The sequence below is a fragment of the Erinaceus europaeus genome, unplaced genomic scaffold (genome assembly GCF_950295315.1).
Source record: "Erinaceus europaeus unplaced genomic scaffold, mEriEur2.1 scaffold_304, whole genome shotgun sequence".
Taxonomy (NCBI): domain Eukaryota; kingdom Metazoa; phylum Chordata; class Mammalia; order Eulipotyphla; family Erinaceidae; genus Erinaceus; species Erinaceus europaeus.
Window position 1 is genome coordinate 91,352 of NW_026647630.1, and position 22,888 is coordinate 114,239.

General features: G+C 37.3%; 1 protein-coding gene across 5 annotated transcripts in view; it reads right to left on the minus strand.

Annotated features, from left to right (window-relative positions):
- The window catches only part of LOC132536399 (uncharacterized), a 53,614-nt gene extending 37,691 nt beyond the window's left edge, over nt 1-15,923 (minus strand). For all 5 annotated transcript variants that reach the window (XR_009547993.1, XM_060184191.1, XM_060184193.1 and 2 more), the window contains exons 1-2: nt 15,859-15,923; nt 14,963-15,003 (exon numbers count right to left, since the gene is read on the minus strand). Coding sequence is in view for 4 of the 5 variants with exons in the window: in XM_060184191.1 (XP_060040174.1) it covers nt 14,963-15,003; nt 15,859-15,883 (66 nt within the window). In the remaining variant the exon portion in view is untranslated. The remainder of the gene's footprint in view (nt 1-14,962; nt 15,004-15,858) is intronic.
- Nucleotides 15,924-22,888: the final 6,965 nt, after the last annotated feature.

Sequence of the window (22,888 nt, forward strand, 5' to 3'; positions counted from 1 at the left end):
TAGCAGCTGAGACATCTGGGGTGTGGCCATGGAGTAACTGTGACTGAAAAATCATGCTCTGAAACAACCAGATAAAAGGACAAGAAGAAGGAGGAGGAGGAGGAGCAGGAGGAGGAGGAGAAGGAGGAGCAGGAGGAGGAGGAGGAGAAGGGAGAAGAGGAGGAGGAGGGGGAGGAGGAGAAGGAAGAGATGGAGGAGGAGGAAGAGGAGGAGGAGAAGGAGAAGGACAAGAAGAAGAAGAAGAAAGAATATTACAACATTGCATTAACAAGGGGTTTGGAGAAAATCAAGGAGACAAAAGTGTGTATACTGTACAGAATTGGGGGGGTGGCCCCGCATAAATATGTTGAGCTAGGAACTGACACTTGGAAGCTGACACTATTCTGAATCACAGGGAAGAACTCACAGAACTAGTCTAATTAGCAGAGGACAGCAGGTTACTCAACAGAATCAAAAGCTGTGGGCCAGGAGTCGGGCTGTAGCACAGCAGGTTAAGCGCAGGTGGCGCAAAGCACAAGGACTGGCATAAGGATCCCGGTTCGAACCCCGGCTCCCCACCTGCAGGGGAGTTGCTTCACAGGCGGTGTAGCAGGTGTGCAGGTGTCTATCTTTCTCTCCTCCTCTCTGTCTTCCCCTCCTCTCTCCATTTGTCTCTGTCCTATCCAACAACGACAACAACAATAATAACTACAACAATAAAACAACAAGGGCAACAAAAAGGAATAAATAAATAAAATAAATAATAAAAAAGCTGTGTACCTATTCGAATATATGGTGGAAATGGGCTATGAGAGCCCAAAATAAAGTCTGGAACAAGGGAATAAAAACTCACTGCCTAAAACAACACAAATGACTATGATAGATGCTCAACCCACAAAGACATAATGAAAAAAAAGAGAAACAGAGTCATCTGCAGGCTAAACAGCAAATACCACATTTAAGCAAAACATCAACAAAAAGATTTGGAAAAAAAATGTCTGAGTTTGATCTCAGAAAACAGTATTAAGAAAGTTCAAGATATGTGTCCAGGTGATGGTGGAGCACCCATGATATAGTGCTCAAGGACCCACGTTTATGCCCCTGGTACCCACCTGCAGGGGGAAAGCTTCAAAAATGATAAAGCAGGGCTGCAGGTGTCTCTCCATCTCTCTCCTCTATCACCCCTTTCCCTCTCAACTTCTGGCTGTCTCTGTCCAATAAATAAATGAAAGTAATCAAATTTTTAAAAATAAATAAATAGACTCCAAGCATAACATATAAACACAAATACATAATCTTAGGGAACATTTCATGAAAGAGCTATAAAATTTACAGAGAAAAGCAAAAGTACACAATAGTCTGCAGTAAGTACCCCTCAACACTTCATCTGTACTATTTCAGTCTTTACTTCCATAATTATTCAATAATTTGTTTGGCTTTGTATGCTCACTCTCTTTTCAGCCACCAGGTTCCAGATGCCAGCAGGATGCCGACCAGAATCCCCTGGACAGAGGACGCTACCAATGAGTACTGGAGCTCTGCTTCCCCAAAAACCCATCCTAATAAGGAAAGAGAGAGGCAGGCTGGGAGTATGGATCAACCAGTCAACGCCCATGTTCAGTGGGGAAGCAATTATAGGAGCCAGACCTCCCACCTTCTGCAACCCACAATGACCTTGGGTCCATACTACCAGAGGGATAAAGAATAGGAAAGCTATTAGGGGAGGGGATGGGATATAGAGATCTGGCAGTGGGAATTGTGTGGTGTTGTACCCCTCCTACCCTATGGTTTTGTTAATGTCTCCTTTAAAAATAAGTAAATAAAAAATAAAATAAAACATAAAAAAGAAAGAGTGACTAGACTACTTGAGGAGGAGGGGGCGGGAGAAAGGAACAGAAATCATATTCAAAGAAATCACAATAAAAATTGATCAAACACAGACAACATTCAAAACATAGATACATATCCAGGAACCTGTACAAATATCATGTTTCTAAGTCCAAAATGCTCTAAGACATATTATAGTAATATTATCAAAAAATTAAGACAAAGAAAAACATTATGGGGAGGAAGGTAGTGATGCACCTAGTTGAGCACTCACACTACAGTGCATAAGATCCCAGGTGCAAGCTGCTGGTGCCCACCTATGGGGGGAAGCTTCACGAGTTGTGAAGCAGGGCTGCAAGTGTCTCTGTGACACTATATATCTATATATCCCCCCTTCCTTCTCAATTTCCATCTCTACCCAATAATAAAGATTTAAAAAAAACATAAAAGAAAAAAGAAGAAAAACTTTACAGGCTGCTATGGAAAGGAAGAAAGTGACATACAGGGCTATCTGACTTTCTTAGATTTCTCATCACAAACCCTAGAATTAAGTAGGATAGTTTTTTATGTTTCTTATTTTGATTGATAGGTCAAAGATAAGTTGATAGGAGAGTGGAAATAGGGAAAGAACAGTAGAAACACCAGCAGCACTGCTTCACTGCTTGTGAATCTTCCCTTTTCAGGTAGCAACAATGTCACTGCACTTGATAATACATGCACTCTAACAGGTGCATCACCATTCAGCCCCAAATCAAATATTCAAAATACTAAAAGAGAATAGCTGAGTCATCTGGGGTGTGGCCATGGAGTAACTGTGACTGAAAAATCATGCTCTGAAACAACCAGATAAAAGGAGAAGAAGAAGACGAAGAGGAGGAGGAGGAGGAGGAGGAGGAGGAAGAAATATTACAACATTGCATTAACAAGGGGTTTGGAGAAAATCAAGGAGACAAAAGTGTGTATACTGTACAGAATTGGGGAGGGAGGCCCTGCATAAACACTTTGAGCTAGGAACTGACACTTGGAAGCTGGCACTATTCTGAGTCACAGGGAAGAACTCACTGGACTAGTCCAAGTTGCAGAGGACAGTAGGTTACTCACCAGAATAAAAAGCTGTGTACCTATTCATATGGTGGAAATGGGCTATGAGAGCCCAAGATAAAATATGGAACAAGGCAATAAAAACTCACTTTCTAAAACCACACAAGTGACTATGATAGATGCTCAACCCACAAAGACATAATCAAAAAAAGAGAAACAGCGTTATCTGCTGGGTAAACAGCAAATGCCACATTTAAGCAAAACATGGACAAAAAGATTTGAAAAAAATGTCTGAGTTTGATCTCAGAAAACACTATTAAGGCAATCCAAGACTTGGGGCTGGGTGGTGGTACACCTGGTGGAGCGCACATGATACAGTGCTCAAGGACCCAAGTTCAAGCCCCTGGTCCCTACCTGCAGGGGGAAAGCTTCACAAATGGTGAAACAGGGTTGCAGGTGTTTCTCTGTCTCTCTCCCTCTCTATCACCGCTTTCCCTCTCAATTACTGGCTGTCTCTATTCAATAAATAAATAAATAAAAGTAATAAAATTTTAAAAAATAAATAAGTGGACTCCAAGCATCATATATAAACACAAATACACAATCTTAGAGAACATTTCATGAAAGAGCTACAAAATTTACAGAGAAAACTTTGAATAGAGTTACATGACGTGAAGAATGTTCTAGAGGGCTTTAGGGATTACACAGGATACCTAGGAAATAGAATAATTTTTAGGAAGAGAATATCCAGGTTAAAAGATAAAATCACCACACTCTCTTAGTGCAAGCATTTTGTAGAGGAAAGTCTTATGAAAAATGAAGAAATTCTGTATTAAGCAGTGGACTCCATCAGAAAAAAAAAGCCAAAGTTACTAGAATATCTAAAGATGAAAAGAAGAAAGGAGCAGAGATCATGTACAAAGAAGTCAGAGCAGTAATTTTGCAAAGCTGAGAAATACTAAAAATATAAACATAAGAGGAAGCTCAGTAAACACACAGGACTTTTAATTTAAAATGACCTCACCAGGACACAACACTGAAAAATGAACCAAAAGCAAAGACTAAGAAAAGCTAATGCAGGCCACAAGAGGAAAAAAGAATTTGACATACAAAGGCAGAACCCCCATATTTCTCGCCACAAACATTAGGAATAAGAGAATGGAATGACATTCACTGTACTAAAAGATAAAGATCACCAGCCACAAATACTCTACCATGCTAAATTAGTTTTCATTATAGAGGAAAAATTAAAACTGTCCCAAACATGCAGAAACAAATCTTGACTGTAAGAATTATGAAAAAGAGTCCTACAGAAAAAAAAAAAAAAAAAAAAAAAAAAAAAAACTTCAACTCTAAATGAGTTCATCAGTGGTAGAATAGAATTGGAAACACAAACAACTGCCACAAAAGAAGCACAGGCATTGGAAAAAGGAGGAAAAAATGGACAGAGCAATATGATCAATAAAATAAATAAGTAAATAAATGGGAAAAATGGCCACCAGGAGCAGTGAATTCATAATGTAAGTGATAACCCTAGAGGTAAAAAAAAAAAGAAAGAGAAAAATAAAGAAATAAAGAGGAAAAGAAAGAAAGAGAGAGAAGAAAAAAGGGGGGAGGGATTCTGATACATTGTTGGTGGGAATGCAAACTGGTGCATCCCCTGTGGAAGACTGTATGGTTAGTCCTTAAGCAAACCCAAACATTTTAACCCAACAATACCACTCTTTTGAATGATCCAAAGGACATGCAAACACTAACTTGAAGGGACATATGCTCCCCTATGTTCATAATTGTATTATTCACAGCAGCGAAAGTGGAAACAGCCTAAATTCCATCAACAAATGACTGGATAAAGAACTTATGGGATGAGTCATGACATCATCTCTCCAGACAATAACTTGGATCCACGTGCATATCAGATGTCAAGCTCAGGGAAAAAAGAAAAAAGAAAAAAACAAATGAGTAGTCATGAACCCTTCAGAATGTAACTAAAACAGGTCTACTAGCTATCTACAAAATGGAGAGCCCCCAATCTTCATCTGTACTATTACAGCCTTAAGGTTTATGATTGGTCAACAATTTGTTCTGCTTTATAGCTTAACTCTTTTTCAGCAACCAGGTTCCAGATGTTATCATGATGCCAATTGGAATTCCTTTGGCAGACGACTCTACTGATGTGTCCTGGAGACCTCTTTCCCCAGAATCGTCCTATCAACACCCAAACCCATGTTCTGTGGGGAAGCAATTACAGAAGTCAGACCTTCCACCTTCTGCATCCCATAATGACCCTGGGTCCATACTCCCAGAGGGATAAAGAATAGGAAAGCCATCAGGGGAGGGGATGGGATACAGAGTTCTGATGGTGGGAATTGTGTGGAGTTGCACCTCTCTTATCTTATTGTTTTGTCAGTGTTTCCTTTTTATAAATAAAAATTTTTAAAAAGAAGTTATGGGGTAAGGTAGGTGTAGGGTGGACAGCATAATGGTTATGCAAACATAATTCTCATGCCTGAGGGTCCAAAGTCACAGGTTCAATCTCCTGTACCACCATAAGCCAGAGCTGAGCTAGTAAAAAAGGGGAAAAATCTAGTAAAAAAGAAAAAAAAAAAGAAAGGAAAAGAACAAACGTGGGGGCCAGGAGGTGGTGCACATAGTACAAAAAAAAGGACTCACACAAGGATCCAGTTCAAGTGCCTGACTAGCCACCTGCTGGGGGTGGGGGGGTCAGTTCACAAGCAAGTGAAGTAAGTCTTCAGGTGTCTCTGTGTCTCTCTCCCTCTCTATCCCTCTCTCTCCCTCTCTATTTCGTATCCAATAAAATTTTTTAAAAAGGCCTCCAGGAGCAGTGGATTTGAGCTCCAACAACAAACCTGGACACAAAAGTAAAGATGCATAAAAGAAAAGAGGATGAGGAGGAAGAGAAGTAGTAGCAGCAGCAGTAGTCGTAGCTGTTGTTGTTCTCATACAATATATACTTCATGGAATACCGCCCTAAAATCAACAATATGATATTGTGTCCCTTGGGACAAAATTGATGGAACTGGATGTCACTATGCTTAGCAATATGAGCAGAGATGAAAGATAATTACTGGATGGCTTCACATGTGCAATCTAGAGAACAAATACATATCAACTCACAAATAAAATCCAGAAGTAAGCAAAAGTGTCTCTAAGACTCTGAGAACTATGATGACTATCTGACTCTCCTGGGGAGACCGGGTCACAGAACTTTGGTGGTGGGTGCAATATGAAACTATATCCTGTAATGTTATAATCCTGTAACCATTATTCATCATAATTAAAATTGGTTGCCTCAGTTAAAAAACCCAGACCTTTCACCTTCTGTACCCTATAAAAATTTTTGGTCCATACATAACCCCAGAGGTATAAATGGTAAGAAAATATAACCAAAGGTCTCTGAACTCCAATTCCATTAGGTGCTGGAGAGAGAGAGAAAGAGAGAGAGAGAGGGAGAGAAGGAAAGACACTTGGAAGTAGTAGGTGTGACATAGAAAGATAAAGCTGGATCATATTAAAAATAGGAAAAAATATATAAATATAAATAGACAGAAATAACAGCCCATTGACATGGAACTCTTGTGGTGGGAAAGGTGTATAATTTAACACCTATTATCTTGGAATTTTGTAAATCAATATCAAATCATTAATATTCTTAAAAGAATATAGACATAATACACATTTGTATTCACATATATAGTATAATATAAACGGACGAATAGTCCCTAAAGGAATAATGGGATGTCAAAAATAAATAAATAAATAAATAAATAAATAAATAAATAAATAAATAAAAGGTAAAGAACCCATCACCTAAATTTTCATTATCATGCACTGAGTATCTAATACCCTCTCTACCCCCCTCATTTCTTCCTTTCCCAGAGAACTGTGCTTTTGTGTAATACTCCACACCCAGTTCAAGCTGCATCGTGAATTTTCCCTATTTGTACTTGGTTCTGAAATTAAATCTATAAGTTTAGGGAGTGGTGTGCAGACACCTATTACAAGGTCATATGAACTGTACTTATATTTCAACAACTGTCCTGTAAACCATAATCTTCCCAGTAAAATAATTTATGAAGGAAGGACAGGATATTGTGAGGCAGGGAGGTTCAAGCCAACTGCCAGATGGTCTCAGCTATTTGTGAGATATGACATTGAAAAACATGAACTAAATTATAGAAGCCAGACCTTCCACTTTCAGCACCCCAGAATGTCCTTTGGTCCATGCTACCAGTGGGATAAAGAATAGTAAAGCTACCAGCGGAAGGGAATTCTAGTGGTGGGAATTGTGTGGGGTTGCACCCCTCTTTCCTATGGCTTTTGTCAGTGTTTCCTTTTTATAAATAAAAACTATTAAAAAATAGGGAAGCTTCTAATGGAGGGGATGGGATACAGAAATCTGGTGGTGGGAAGTGTATGGAATTGTGCCCCTGTTATTATACAGTCTTGTTAATCATTACTAAACCAATAATAAAAATTTTAAAAATCCCCCAGAAAGGCAGTATACACATGAAAAAAAGAAATAAAAACATGAACTTATAAAGGTGGAGTGTTCATACTGCCTCTCTTATCCTATGGCTTTTGTCAGTGTTTCCTTTTTATAAATAAAAATTATAAAAAGAAAAAATCTTTATGGGTTTCCTGCTAAAATAAAATTTAAAATACTCAAAAAATGAAAGAATGATATAAGTTATCTGGGTAGGGAGAACACAAAACTTTGGTGATGGGTGCAGTGTGACATTACACTCCTATATTCTATAATCTTATAACAGTCTAAATCATTAAATCACTAATTTTTTGACGTGAGGAATTTTTATGAATAGTTTCCATGCCACTAAGTGAAAAAGTATGCAACCAAACAGCATGTTCAGTATAATCACATTTTTGAATTAAATAGGTATGTGAAAGAATTGGAGATATATATATATATATATATAGGTTATCTATGTTGAAGATCGAGGTAGATTTTATTTTAATTTGCTTAATACTGTTTTTCAATTGCATTATCTTTTTTTTGTCTTTTATTTTTTCTTTCTACATCATCTTTTCAGACTGTGTCCAGAGACTTCACGTGTGGGATGACAACCCTTCAGCTTCATTACTTGGGTGAGACCTTTCCTTTCATAGTATACTCTAATTTCATCTCAGGTGGTTCACTTTCTAACAAAGTCCCAAAAGCTAGATATACACCAGTTTCTGTGAGAGAGAGCATATGTTCACACGTATCCATAAACTACTGCAAAATATATACCTGAGTAATGAAGCTGAAGGGTTGTCATTCCACACGTGAAGTCACTGGACACAGTCTGAGGTGAAGCATGTTGAGGTGGCAATCGTTGCATTGGTTAGGTTGTGACTGGTGGATGCAATATTATTTGGTATGGATTGGGAGAGGCATATGGGAAAGTGGGCCCTATCCAAGGGTTCCAGGACTGGGGGAAGTAGGGGCTCTATAGTGGAGATGTGAGGTTCCTGCTGTCTTAGTGTTCAAAAAGACAATCGATAGTTAATGTTATCATCACATTATTTGGTAATTGGGTTAACTTTGAAAAGTCCTTTTGTTATGGTTTGCTGTTCATTATCCAGTATCTTGTATATAGCTGTGCTATTGGATGCTTCTAATCTACTTGGTCTAGGCTTTTGAGAGAGTCCGCATATCAAATACACTTTCTAACAATGTCCCATAACCTAGATATACACCAGTTTCTGTGAGAGAGAGCTTATGTTCACACGTATCCATAAACTATTGCAAAATATATACCTGAAAGCAGAAGTACACTAGCGTTTGCAGTGAGTACCTCCCTAACACTTCCTCTCCACTATTCCAAGCTTTGGGTCCATGATTGCTCAACAATTTGTTTGGCTTCGTATGTTAACTCTCTTTTCATTCACCAGGTTCCAGATGCCATCAGGATGCTGGCAAGGCTTCCCTGGATTGAAGACCCCACCAATTTGTCCTGGAGCTCCGCTTCCCCAGAGACACACCCTACTAGGGAAAGAGAGAGGAAGACTGGGAGTATGGACCGACCAGTCAACGCCCATGTTCAGCGGGGAAGCAATTACAGAAGCCAGACCTTCTACCTTCTGCAACCCACAATGACCCTGGGTTCATGCTCCCAGAAGGATAGAGAATGGGAACGCTATCAGGGGAGGGGGTGGGATATAGAGATTGGGTGGTGGGAATTGTGTGGAGTTGTACCCCTCCTACCCTGTGGTTTTGTTAATTAATCCTTTCTTTAAAAAAAAAAACATGAATTTATAAAGAGAGTACATTCATACTGCCTCTCTTATCCTATGGTTTTTGTCAGTGTTTCCTTCTTATAAATAAAAATTATAGAAAGAAAAATCTTTCTTGCTTTCCTCTTAAAAATAAAATTTCTGCTTGCAAGAATCCCACCTGACCCAACAAGACAAACAGACAAATTGAAAGGATGGAAAACTATCATGCAGGATAATGGACCATAAAAAAAGGCAGGAACAGCTATACTCATATCTGACACCATAGACTTTAAATTAAATAAAGTAATAAAAGATAGGCAAGGACATTACATAATTATTAGAGGATCAGTCAACCAAGAAGATTTAACAATTATTAATATCTATCTACCCAATGAGGAACCATCTAAGTATATCAAACATTACTGAAAGAACTACAAACATACATCAATACAATAATAGTGGGATACTTTAAAACGCCACTCTGACACTTAGATCAACAAAGCAAAGAATCAACAAAGAAACAAGAAAATTCAATGAAGAGATAGACGGACTAGACCTCTGGACATTTTCAGAGTTCTTCACCCCCCAAAAGAGGAATATACCTTCTTTTAAAATCTGCACAGCACATCCTCAAGGATAGACCACAAGTCAGGCCACAAAAATAGTATCAACAAATTCAAGAGCATTGAAATCATCCCAATTATCTTCTCAGACCACAGTGGAGTAAAACTAACATTCAACAACAAACTGAAAATTACTAAAAGTCACAGATTTTGAAAACTCAACAACATGCTGCTTAAGAACCACTGGGTCAGAGAGGCACTCAAGCAAGAAATTCAAATGTTCCTGGAAACAAATGAAAATAAAGACACAAGCTATGAAAATCTTTGGGGCACAGCTAAAGCAGTATTGAAAGAGAAACTCATAGCCATACAATCACATATTAAAGAATAAGAAAAAGCTCAAATAAATGACCTTACTGCACACCTTAAGGTGCAGTAAGCGGGAGAGGAACAAAAGAACCCTAAAGCAACCAGCAGAACGGAAATAACTAAAATTAGAGCAGAAATAAACAACATCGAAAATAAGAGAATTGTACAAAAGATCAATGAAGCCAAATATTGGTTCTTTGAAAAAATTAACAAGATTGAAAACCCCAAGACAGACCACAAATAAATAAATAGAATTGTAAACAATAGAGGAGATATCACAAATAACATCACAGAAATTCAGAAAATTATGTGAAACTTCAATGAAGAACTATATGCCACCAAGCTAGAGAATCTGGATGAAATGGGAGAATTCCTAGAAACATATGTCCTTTCAAATCTTATAACCTTCTAAATCATTAAATCACTAATTTAAAAAAATACATAGATGAAAGAAAAAAAAACAGTTTTTCTCAAATAAACCTGAACTTACCACAATGGGTGAATATGCAGTATACACATGAAAAAAAAAAAAAGAAAGAAGAAATGAATTTATAAAGAGGGAGTATTCAAACTGTCTCTTTTATCCTATGGTTTTTGTCAGTGTTTCCTTTTTATAAATAAAAATTATAAAAAGAAAAAAACTTTATTGGTTTCCTGTTAAAATAAAATTTCAATTACTCAGAAAGAAAGAATTATGCAGGTTGTCTGGGTGGGAAGAACACAAAGCTTTGGTGATAGGAGCAGTGTGACATTACACTCCTATTTCCTATAATCTTATAACCTTCTAAATCATTAAATAACTAATTATTTAATAAAATACAAAGAGGAAAGAAAAAAACACCATTTCTCTCTGAAATAAAAGGGACCTTAGCACAATGGATGAAAAGGCAGTATACACATGAAAAAAAAAAAAAAAACATGAACTGATAAAGAGGGAGTGTTCAAACTGCCTCTCTTATCCTATGGCTTTTGTCAGTGTTTCCTTTTTATATATAAAAATTAATTACACCTAATTCCTATAATCTTATAATCTAAAAAATACATAGATGAAAGAAAAAAACACCATTTCTCTGAACTAAAGCTAAATTTACCACAATGTGTGAATATGCATGAAAAAAAGAAAAGAAAAACATGAACTGATAAAGAGGGAGTGTTCAAACTGCCTCTCTTTACCTATGGTGTTTGTGAGTGTTTCCTTTTTATAAATAAAAATTATTAAAAGAAAAAATATGTATTTGTTTTTTACTAAAATAAAATTTCAAGTACTCAAAAAAAAAGAATTATGCAGGTTATCTGGGTGGGCAGAGCACAAAACTTTGGTGATGGGTGCAGTGTGAAATTACACTCTTATATCCTATCTATATAACCTTCTAAATCTTATAACCTTCTAAATCATTAAATAACTATTTTTCAAAAAAATACATAGACAAAAGAAAAAACATCATTTCTCTCTGAAATAAAGTTGAAATTTCTGCAATGAGTGAATATGCAGTATTCATACTAATCATTAAATAACTATTTTAACAAAATCATTAAATAACTACTTTTTTAAAGAAAACACATAGATAAATTTAAAAAAAACAACTATTCTCTCTGACATAAAGCTGAACTGAACACAATGGGTGAATATGCAGTATACACATGAAAGAAAAAAAAAGAAAAAGAAAAGAAAAACATGAATTTATAAAGAGGGAGTGATCAGACTGTCTCTTATCCTATGGCTTTTGTCAGTGTTTCCTTTTTATAAATAAAAATTATAAAAAGAAAAATTTTTATTGCTTTCCTGTTAAAATAAAATTTCAAATATCCATAAAAAAAATTTATGCAGTTTATCTGGGTTGGGAGAGCACAAAGCTTTGGTGATGGGAGCAGTGTGGCATTACACTAATTTCTATAATCTTTATAATCTTCTAAATCATTAATAATTATTTAAAATATATAGAGATGAAAGAGAAAAACAACATTTCTCTCTGATATAAAGCTAAATTTACCACAGTGGTGAATAGGCAGTATACACATAAAAAAAGAAAGAAAAACATGAACTGATAAAGAGGGAGTGTTCAAACTGCCTCTCTTATCCTATGGTTTTTGTCAGTATTTTCTTTTTATAAATAAAAAATTATAAAAAGGAAAATCTTTATTGGTTTTATGTTTAAATAAAATTTCAAATATTCAAAAAAAAGAATTATGCAGGTTATCTGGTTGGGGAGAACACAAAGCTTTGGTGTTGGGAGCAGTTGCACTCCTATTTACTATAATCATATAACCTTCTAAATCATTAACTAATTCTTTTAAAAAATACATAGATGAGGAAGTGTTACCTTCTGCAACCCACAATGACCCTGGGTCCATGCTCCCAGAGGGATAGAGAATGGGAAAGCTATCAGGGGAGGGGGTGGGATATGGAGAATGGGTGGTGGGAATTGTGTGGAATTGTACCCCTCCTACCCTATGGTTTTGTTAATTAATACTTTCTTAAATAAAAAAAAATACATAGATGAAAGAAAAAAACACAAATTTCTCTCTGAAATAAAGCTAAATTTATCACAATGGGTGAATGTGCAGTATATATATGAAAAAAAGTAAATAAAACCATGAACTGAGAAAGAGGGAGTGTTCAAATTGCCTCTCTTAGCCTATGGCTTTTGTCAGTGTCTCCTTTATGTAAATAAAAAATACCAAAAGGAAAAAATCTTGATAAAACAATGATGCAGGCTATTTGAGTAGGCAGAACACAAAACTTTGGTGATGGGTGCAGTGTGACATTACACTCCTATATCCTATAATCATATCATTCTAAATCATTAAATAACTATTTTCTTTAAAAATATGTAGACAAAAGAAAAAACATCATTTCTCTCTGAAATAAAACTGAACTTACTACAATAGGTGAATATGCAGTACTCATACTTACTTATCATGAAATAACTATTTTTAATAAAATCATTAAGTAACTATTTTTTAGAAAATACATATATGAATGAAAAAAGACCATATGTCTCTGAAATAAAGTTGTACACCACAATGTGTGAATATGCAGTACAAATATGAAAACAGAAAAAGAAAAGAAAAACATAAACTTATAAAAGGCGTGTTAAAACTGCCTCTTTTACCTTATGATTTCTGTCACTCTTTCCTTTTTATAAATAAAAATTATAAAAAGAAAAAAAATATTGCTTTCCTGTTAAAATAAAATTTCAAATATTCAAAAAAAAGAATCATGCAGGTTATATGAGTGGGGAGGACACAAAACTTTGGTGATGGGTGCAGTGTGACATTATACTCCTATATTCTATAATCTTATAACTTTCTAAATCACTAAATAACTATTTTTTAAAACAAATACATATGCAAATGAAAAAAAAAACACCATTTCTCTCTGAAATAAAGCTGAACTTACCACAATGGATGAATATGCAGTATTCATGTAAATTATTAGATAACTATATTTTAACTAAATCATTAAACAACTAATATTTTAGAAAATATACAGGTGAATGAAACAAATACCATATCTCTCTGAAATAAAGTTGAACTTACTACAGTGAGTAAAAAGGCAGTATTCACATAAAAAAAAGTAAGAAAGATAAGGAAAACATGAACTTATAAAGAGAGATGGTTCAAACTCCCTCTCTTACGCTGTGATTTTTGTCAGTTAAATAAAATAAAAATTACAAAAACAAAAAATCTTTATTGCTTTTCTGTTAAAATAAAATTTAAAATATCAAAAAAAAAGAATTGTGCAGGTTCTCTGGGTGGGGAGAACACCAATCTTTGGTCATGAGTGCAGTGTGGCATTACACTCCTGTATCCTATAATCTTATTACTTGCTAAATCATTAAATAACTATTTTTTAAAAAATTACATAAATGAAAGAAAAAACACAATTTCTCTCTGAAATAAAGTTGAACTTACCACAATAGGTGAATATTTAGTACACACATTTAAAAAAAAAGAAAATCTTGAACTTATAAAGAGGGAGTGTTCAAAGTCTTTTATCCTATGCCGTTTGTCAGTGATTCCTTTTTATAAATAATTATTAAAAAATAACATTTATTGTTTTCTGTTAAAATAAATTTCAAATATTCAAAAACAAGAATTATGCAGGTAATGGATGGGGAGAATATAAAACTTTGGTGATGGGTGCCATGTGACAGTACAATTTTATATCCTATAATCTTATAACCTTCTAAATCATTAAATAACTATTTAAAAAAAATACATAGATGAGGGAGTCGGACTGTATCTCAGTGGGTTAAGCGCAGGTGGCTCAAAGCATAAGGTCGGCATAAGGATCCTGGTTCGAGCCCCCGGCTCCCTACCTGCAGGGGAGTCCCTTCACAAGCGGTGAAGCAGGTCTGCAGGTGTCTATCTTTCTCTGCCCCTCTCTTTCTTCCTCTCCTCTCTCCATTTCTCTCTGTCCTATCTAACAATGACAACATCAATAACAATAATAACTACATCAACAATGAAAAACAACAAGGACAACAAAAGAGAAAATAAATAAAAAATACATAGATGAAAGAAAAAAAAACACCATTTATCTCTGAAATAAATCTGAACTTAACCACAATCGGTGAAAAGGCAGTATACACATGAAAAAAAAAAAAAAAAAAGAAAAACAAGAACTTATAAAGAGGGAGTGTTCAAACTGCCTCTCTTATCCTACGTATTTTGTCAGTGTTTACTTTTTATAAATAAAAATTATAAAAAGAAAAATCTTTATTGGTTTTCTGTAAAAATAAATTTCAAATACTCACAAAAAAGAATTATGCAGGTTATCTGGGTGGGGAGAACCCAAAACTTTGGTGATAGGTGCAGTGTGACATTACACTCTTGTATCCTATTATCTTTCAACCTTCTAAATCATTATATAACTAATTTTTAAAAAAATACATAGATGAAAGAAAAATAACACTACTTTGAAAGAAAGCTGAACTTACCAGAACTGGTGATGACTGCTGTGGCAGGACCCTGCACGCACCTAGGAGGACACAGAAGAACTATGAGGGAACTGGCAGTTCTGAACCTGTCAGTTGCTGGGGACACTGCTCAAGAACCCCTTAGTGAGCTTTCCCTGACTTGACACAAGTTAAGTGGAGGTCCTTGATTGGTTAACAGTGTGAACTCAGGTGCTGGTGGAGAAGGATCCATCCTCTCCTCTTGGTTGGAAAGAGGTTGGGCATAGTCTGTGGCTTTCTTGGAAAAACCAACCTACAACACCATCTAAGTCAAACTTCGATGAGTAAATACTGAAAACTGTGCTACACTTTATAGCAGTTGACCATGACTGTAGCCTTTTATTACAGACTGAATCCAACTACAGACCCATCTGATACTGATAGTCATCTCTTACAGAAACCACCATATTATCTTACACACACCCAGAGCAGAAAGAGTATAACAAAGATATTTTGACTGCAGTGATAGGTATCCACCTTGTTTGGAGGGCCTCCCATGAACCTTTCTAAAACCTTTCTAACCATTCTTGATTCAGTATCAGTTTATGACATTAGTAACTGAATCAAGTATGAATTAGCCAGGCTAAAAATACACAAAGGTAAAATGTCACCACACTTCTACTTAATTAACAGTCCTGATGTGATATGAGGGAGTGGGCCACATGAGTTATAATTTTTTTCTTAAAGTAGGAAACTGTTAAGGAAATGAGCTTGAGAGATGGAACCAAAGTACAGTGGAAAAAACACAACCTCAAGTCCCATGTGTGAACTGTGTGATCACCCGGAGCAGCTGAGTTAACAGTGGCTGGAAAGTACTTTGAAGAAAAGCTAACTGGCACCTTAGTAGCAACAGTGTTCAGAGAATCTGATGAACATACCTTTAGAGCAACAAATGTTTCCCATTGTCTGACACGATCAATCCTCTGCTCAGGTACCACCTCTCTCACCTGTCCCCAGTCGAAGCTCAGGATGACAGTTGGGATAGAAGGCTCGATGACATCATCACATTCCAGCCCTCCTGGAACTCCCAGAAGGCCTTCTCCACATCTCCTCCCAAGCCATCCCCCCACCTCTATCCTGACACTGTTTCCCTGCTCAGTGTGAAATCTTGTCTTAAACATTATTACTTTTTCTGACATATTACTTATTATTTATTTTTTGAAAACATGGCTTGATGCTGGTATGCTCGGTAAAGTGCACATATTGTCATTTGCAAGGATACAAGGTCAAGTCTCCAGTCCACATGTGAAGTAGAGGAGACTCACAAGTGGTAAAGTGCTGCAAGTGACTCTCTTTTCCTGGGGCATGGCCGTAGACTGAAAGATCATGCTCAGAAACAATCGAGTAACCAACCAAAACTCAACCATAATATTACAACATTGCAATCACAAGGTTTGAAGAAAATCATAAAGCTAAAGGAGTGTGTACTTCCTGAAAATGGGGAGTACAGATACAGTCTGAACCAGGCTGAAAGCTAATAATACTGTCAGCTCCACCCCAGTCAGCCATCAGAGACACTGCTGAGTTGCACAGTGAAGACTCTTAAGTCAGGCTCTGCAAAGCCCACTGTCTGACCTCCCCTCAAGGCACTGACAGCCTCAGCTACATCAGGTGCAGCTCCACAATCACACTCACATGGCAGGATGCTCAGGCCAAGGTCTCCTCCCATTGCTGCCCCTGCTCCAGAGACATTGGCAAGGCAAGGGGCACACCCCACCCCGGCAGAACTTTCCTCTCCTTCAGGCTGCCACTGCCTATTCCAGGTGTCTCTCTTTTTCCCCAACTATATCTACCCCCACCATGTCTCTTTTCTATATTAAATAAAAAAGAAAATGAAAAAAATGGCTACAGGAGTAGTCGGTTCACCATACAGGCACCAAGTCACTGATAACACTGTTGAGGAAGAAGGAGGAGGAGAGAAGGAGAAGCAAAAGGAGAAGACTGAGAAATAAAAATTTGGAGAACGGGCTGGGTGGTGGCGCACCTGGATGAGCAAACATATTACAATATGCAAGGACCCCGGTTCGAGCCCCCGGTCTCCACCTACAGGGGGAAAGCTCTGTTAGTAGTGAAGCAGTACTGCAGCTGTCTCTCTGTCCCTCTCCTTCTTCTATCCTCCCTCTGGATTTCTGGCTATCTCTATCCAATAAATAAAGATTTAAAAAATTGGAGAACAATGGTACATATGGAAATGACCTGCCCACAAAGTCTATGACCATACTTTCTTTTCTTTTTTTAAGTTATTTTTTATTTAATAAAGAATAAATTAACAAATCCACAGGTTAGGAGGGGTACAACTCCACACAATTCCCACCACCCAATCTCCATATCCCACCCCCTCCCCTGTTAGCTTTCCCATTCTCTATCCCTCTGGGAGCATGGACCCAGGGAATGACCATATTTCCATGTGTAAAGAATGAATGAAAGGAAACTTTTTAGATAAAATAGAGTTCCTTTATGTGTCTATAATATCCCTGCCATTTCTACTATCCTGAATCATCAGACATTTGTAGGCCAATTTAAAATTCATTCCAGGTGACATGGAAGGCAGCACTCATACAAATTTGGCTGCCAAGGCACCTAGTGTGGTTTATCCCAACAGATCACACATTTTTCCATGATGAGCACCTGAGTACAAAAATAGGCACACAGTCCAGTGGAACAGAATTGAAGGCCCAGAAATAAACCCCCATACTTATGGAACTTGAATCTTTAATAAGGGGGCCCAAAGTATAAAATGGAGAAAGAAAGTCCTCTTCAATAAATGGTGCTGGGAAAACTGGGCTGAAACATGCAGAAGAATGAAACAGAGACACTTTATCTCACAAAAAAAAAAAAAAAAAAAAAACTCCAGATGGATCAAGGACATGGATGTTAGACCAGAAACTATCAAATACTTAGAGGAAAACATTGGTGGAACACTTCCCCACCTAAACCTCAAGGACACCTTTGATGAAACAAACCAAATTGCAAGGAAGACTAAAGCAGAAACAAACTAATGGGACTATATCAAATTGAAAAGCTTCTGCACAGCCAAAGAAACTATCACACAAAGAGATACCTCACAGAATGGGAAAAAATCTTCACATGCCATACATCAAGAGACTAAAAATCAAAATATACAAAGAGGTCAGCAAATGTAGCAACAAAAAGCAAATGACCCCATCCAAAATTGGGCAGAAGATATGAACAGAACATTCACTACAGAAGAGATTCAAAAGGCTAACAAACACAAGAAAAATTGTTCCAGGTCAGTGACTGTCAGAGAAATGCAAATAAAGACAACAATGAGATATCCCCTTCTCATATTAGGGAGCTACTCTCTACCCTGACCCAGCTTTCTGGTCCTTTTCCCAGCCATGACATCATCTCCCCAGACAATAACTTGGATCCACTGGTGTATCAGATTTCAGGCTCAGGGGCAAAACGAAATAGGAAAAAAAAAAAACTATCAACCAACAAACAAAAAAACTAGCATTACTGGGAGTCAGGCTATAGTGCAGTGGGCTAAGCGCAGGTGGCACAAAGCACAAAGATTGGCATAAGGATCCCGGTTCGAACCCCGGCTCCCCACCTGCATGGGAGTCGCTTCACAGGCAGTGAAGCAGGTCTGCAGGTGTCTATCTTTCTCTCCTCCTCTCTGCCTTCCCCTCCCTCTCTCCATTTCTATCTATCCTATCCAACAAAGACAACAACAATAATAGCTACAACAATAAAAAAAACAACAAGGGCAACAAAAGGGAATAAATAAAATAAATATTAAAAAAATTTTTAAAAACCTAGCATAACCACAGGCCCTTTAAAATTTAACTAAAATATGCCTACTAGCGATCTAAAAAAATGGAGGACCAGATACAACTCTTCATCTGCATTATTCTAGCCCTTAGGTCCATGATTGGACAACAATTTGTTTGGCTTTGTATGTTAACTCTCTATTCAGCCACCATGTTCCAGATGTTAGCATGCCAATCAGACTTCCCTGAACAGACAACCCCACCAATATGAGCTGGAGCTCCACTTGCCCAGAGACATTCACCACTAGAGAATGAAAGAGACAGACTGGGCGTATGGATCCAACTGTCATGCCCATGTTCAATGGAGAAGCAATTACAGAAGCCAGACCTTCATGCTTCTGCATCCCACGATGATCTTGAGTCCATACTCCCAGAGGGTTAAAGAATAGGAAAACTATCAGAGGAGGGGATAGGATACACAGTTCCGGTGGTGGGAATTGTAGAAAGCTGCACCCCTCTTATCCTATGGTTTTGTCAATGTTTCCTTTTTACAAATAAAAAGCATTTTTTAAAGAAAAATAATAACAGAAAGGAAAACTCAAAGCAGGATTTGACTAAATTTGGAATAGGGCAGCAAAACAAAAACCCTGGGTTGAGGGTGAGAGTGGATGTTTGGCTTCATGGGGACACAGTCTTTTGGTGGTGGGCATGGCATTTATGTACACTCCCAATAATTTATAGTCATATAAATCACTATTTAAGTAATATGGGGGGAAACCTGATTGAATGTCTCAAACTTTTTAAAGCACAGACTGAGTATTTTTAATACATAGGCTGAGTCTTTGATATGTTGACTCTCTTAAAAGCTTAGACCAGTGAGAACAGAAGCAACCAGTGGCATGGTTATACAAAAATAATGTCAAACGACATAAATTATGCTATGTTGTGTATGGTACATTATATACTAACAAAGGGATTTTTTCAAAGTTAACTCAATTGCTAAGCATTGTGATTATAGCAGTAACTATGTATTGTCTTCTTAAACCCTAAGACAGCAGGAACCTCCCATTTCCTCTACAGAGCATATATTTCCCCAGTCCTGGAACCTCTAGGGTGGAGTTCACTTTCCTGCATGCTTCTATCAACTAAGACCAAATGATATTGAATCTGTGGATCCCAACCTAATCAATGCAACAAGTACCACCTTAGCATGCTTCACTTCAGACTGTTTCCAGAGACATCAGGTATGGAATGCCAACCCTTCAGCTTCATTGCTCTGGTGAGACCTTTCCTTTCATAGAATTCTCTAATTCCATTCCAGGTGGTTTGACTTCCTTTCAAAGTCCCAAAACCTAAAAATAGACCAGGTCCTGTGAGACAGAGCATATGTTCACATGTATCCATAAATTAGGACAAAATATATCCCTGAAAGCAAAAATACACAATAGTCTGCCATGAGTCAGTATAAAGTTCCTAAAGAAATAGTGTCTACTTAGACTTAGATACCCTCCTCACCTACCTCCTATTACAGTTCTCTCACTTACTCACTCCAAAGCTCAAGGCAAGGACTGCAAAAGCTGAAGAAGGGAAAGAGACTGGCATACTTTAACGATGACTCTTTAGTCACTATCAGGCCATTCCATTGGCTGGGGCCCTAATTGGGGAGTCCTGAGATTCCCAAACAGACATTATAGGGCTAGACCTCATATAAATCCCTCTCTCCATTTACTGATCATCTCTATCAAAATAACAAAATAGACCCCTTTGTGTGACTCCATAGGACCTTGCCCTCAACTTGAATCAACAATGGTAGAGAATGCTCCATCCTCTGAAGGGAGGCTGGACAACATACTCTATGCTACACATGAGGAAGATGCATTGATATTGGAGCAGCTTGGATTGTTTCTATTGATGACCACAGAATGTGAGCTCAGATGTACATGGATGCAGAGGTCACATAGGCTGAATATGGGCCCCAGATCACATCAAATAAATGGGGTTTATAGTCAACAATATGCCCCTTTCCCATATTTGGGAGGTGCTTTCTTCCCTGATCCAGCTTTCTGATCCTTTTTGCAGTCAAGTCATCATCTCCCCAGACAATAACTTAGATACACCTGCATATCAGATTACAGGCAGTGGGGGAGAGAAAGAAAAAAAAAAACTAGTATAGCCACAGGTTCTTTAGAATATAACCAAAATTGCCTACTAGCTATCCAAAAAAATGGAGACCCCCTCCCCCAACTCTTCATCTGCACTCTTTTAGAGTTTAAGTTCATGATGAGTCAACAATTTGTTTGGCTTTATATGTTAACTCTCTTTTCAGACACCAGGCTCCAGATGCTAGCTGGATAACAACCAGACTTCCCTGGACAGACAACCCCACCAGTGTGTCCTAGTGCCCCAATTCCCCAGAACCCCAACCCACTAGGGAAACAAAGAGGAAGGCTGCGAGTTTGGATTGACCTGTCAACACCCATGTTCAGTGGGAAGCAATTACAGAAGCCACACCTTCAAGCTTCTGCATCCCACAATGACCTTAGGTCCATACTCACAGAGGGTTAAAGAATAGGAAAGCTATCAAGGGAGAAGTTGGGATATGGGTTCTGGTGGTCAGAATTGTGTGGAGTTCTACCCCTGTTATCCTATGGTTTTGTCAGTGTTTCCTTTTTATAAATAAAATAAATAAATCATAAAATATTAAAAAGAAAACTCCCAGATTTATTGAAAATATATAATAAACTTGGCAGGCTACAAAAATCAATGGCATTCCTCTATGAAAACACAAATCCAGAAGATGGAAAGATACAAAAATCAATCCACGTCACCATAGCAGCAAAAACAATCAAATATTTGGGAATAAAGTTAGCAAAGGAGTGAAGGACTTATCCACTGAAAACTATAAATCATGCTTCAAGGAAATGGAAAAATATCCCTTGCTCATGGTCTGACAAGATTAACATCATCAAAATGATTATCCTCCCCAAAGCCATGTACAGATATAATGACATCCCCATCATGGTACCAGCAAACTTCTTTAAAAGAATAGAACAAATTATACAAAAAATTATTTGGAACCAAAAAGTCTCCAAGACTTCCCAAGCAGCCTTAAGACAAAAGAATAAGACTGGAAGCATTACACTACCTAACCTCAAGCTATAACACTGAACTATTGTAACCAAAACCCTCTGGTGATGGAAACAAATCAGACACACAGACCAGTGGAATAAAATTGAAGACCCAGACCCAGAAATAAGGCTCCACATCTGTAGCCAACAAGTATTTTCCAAGTAGACTCAAACCATTAAATGGCAAAAGGAGAATCTCTTCAACAAATAGCACTGGGAAAGTTGAATTGAAACATGAAGTTGTACCATGCTCCAAAGTCAACTGCAACTGGATCAAGGACATGGATATTGGGCTAGAAATACATGGGAAAAAACATTAGCAGGACACTTCACAACTTATGCTTCATAAAAGCTTCCAAGGATTCAAATCCAACAGCAAAGAAAACAAAAGAAAAAAATAATCCAATGGAACTACATCAAACTGAAGAGCTCTGCAAAGCAAAGGGTACCACCACCCAAACAGAAGGGCATCCAATGGCATGGAAGAAGATCTTTACACAATGCACAAAATAAATAAATGAATAACCCACTTAGAGAATGGGACCAGGACATGAGCAGAAATTTCACTGAGGAAGAGATCCAGAGGGCCAACAGATATAATGAGAAGGTGCCCAAAGTCACTGTTCATTATAAAAATACAGGTAAAGACAATGAGTTACCACTTTATACACACGTGAGAATGACATTCATCAGAAAGGACAGAAATCACAAATGTTGGAAAGGATGTGGAGAAAAAGGAACATGATCCAAACACTGTAGAAAGCAATCTGAAGTCTTATCAGCACACTAGAAATGTACCAATTCCTCTCCTGAGTATTTGCCCAATGGAAACAGATTTACCTATCTGAATACTTATGTTCATAGCAGCACAATTTGTTAAGTATCAGGACCTGCAAGCAACCCATATGTCCAACATCAGATGAGTGGCTAAAAAAAATTTTGCATACACAGTTTAATTCTTTTTTTTCATTTTATTTAAGAAAGGATTAATTAACAAAACCATAGGGTAGGAGGGGTACAACTCCACACAATAACTACCACCCAAT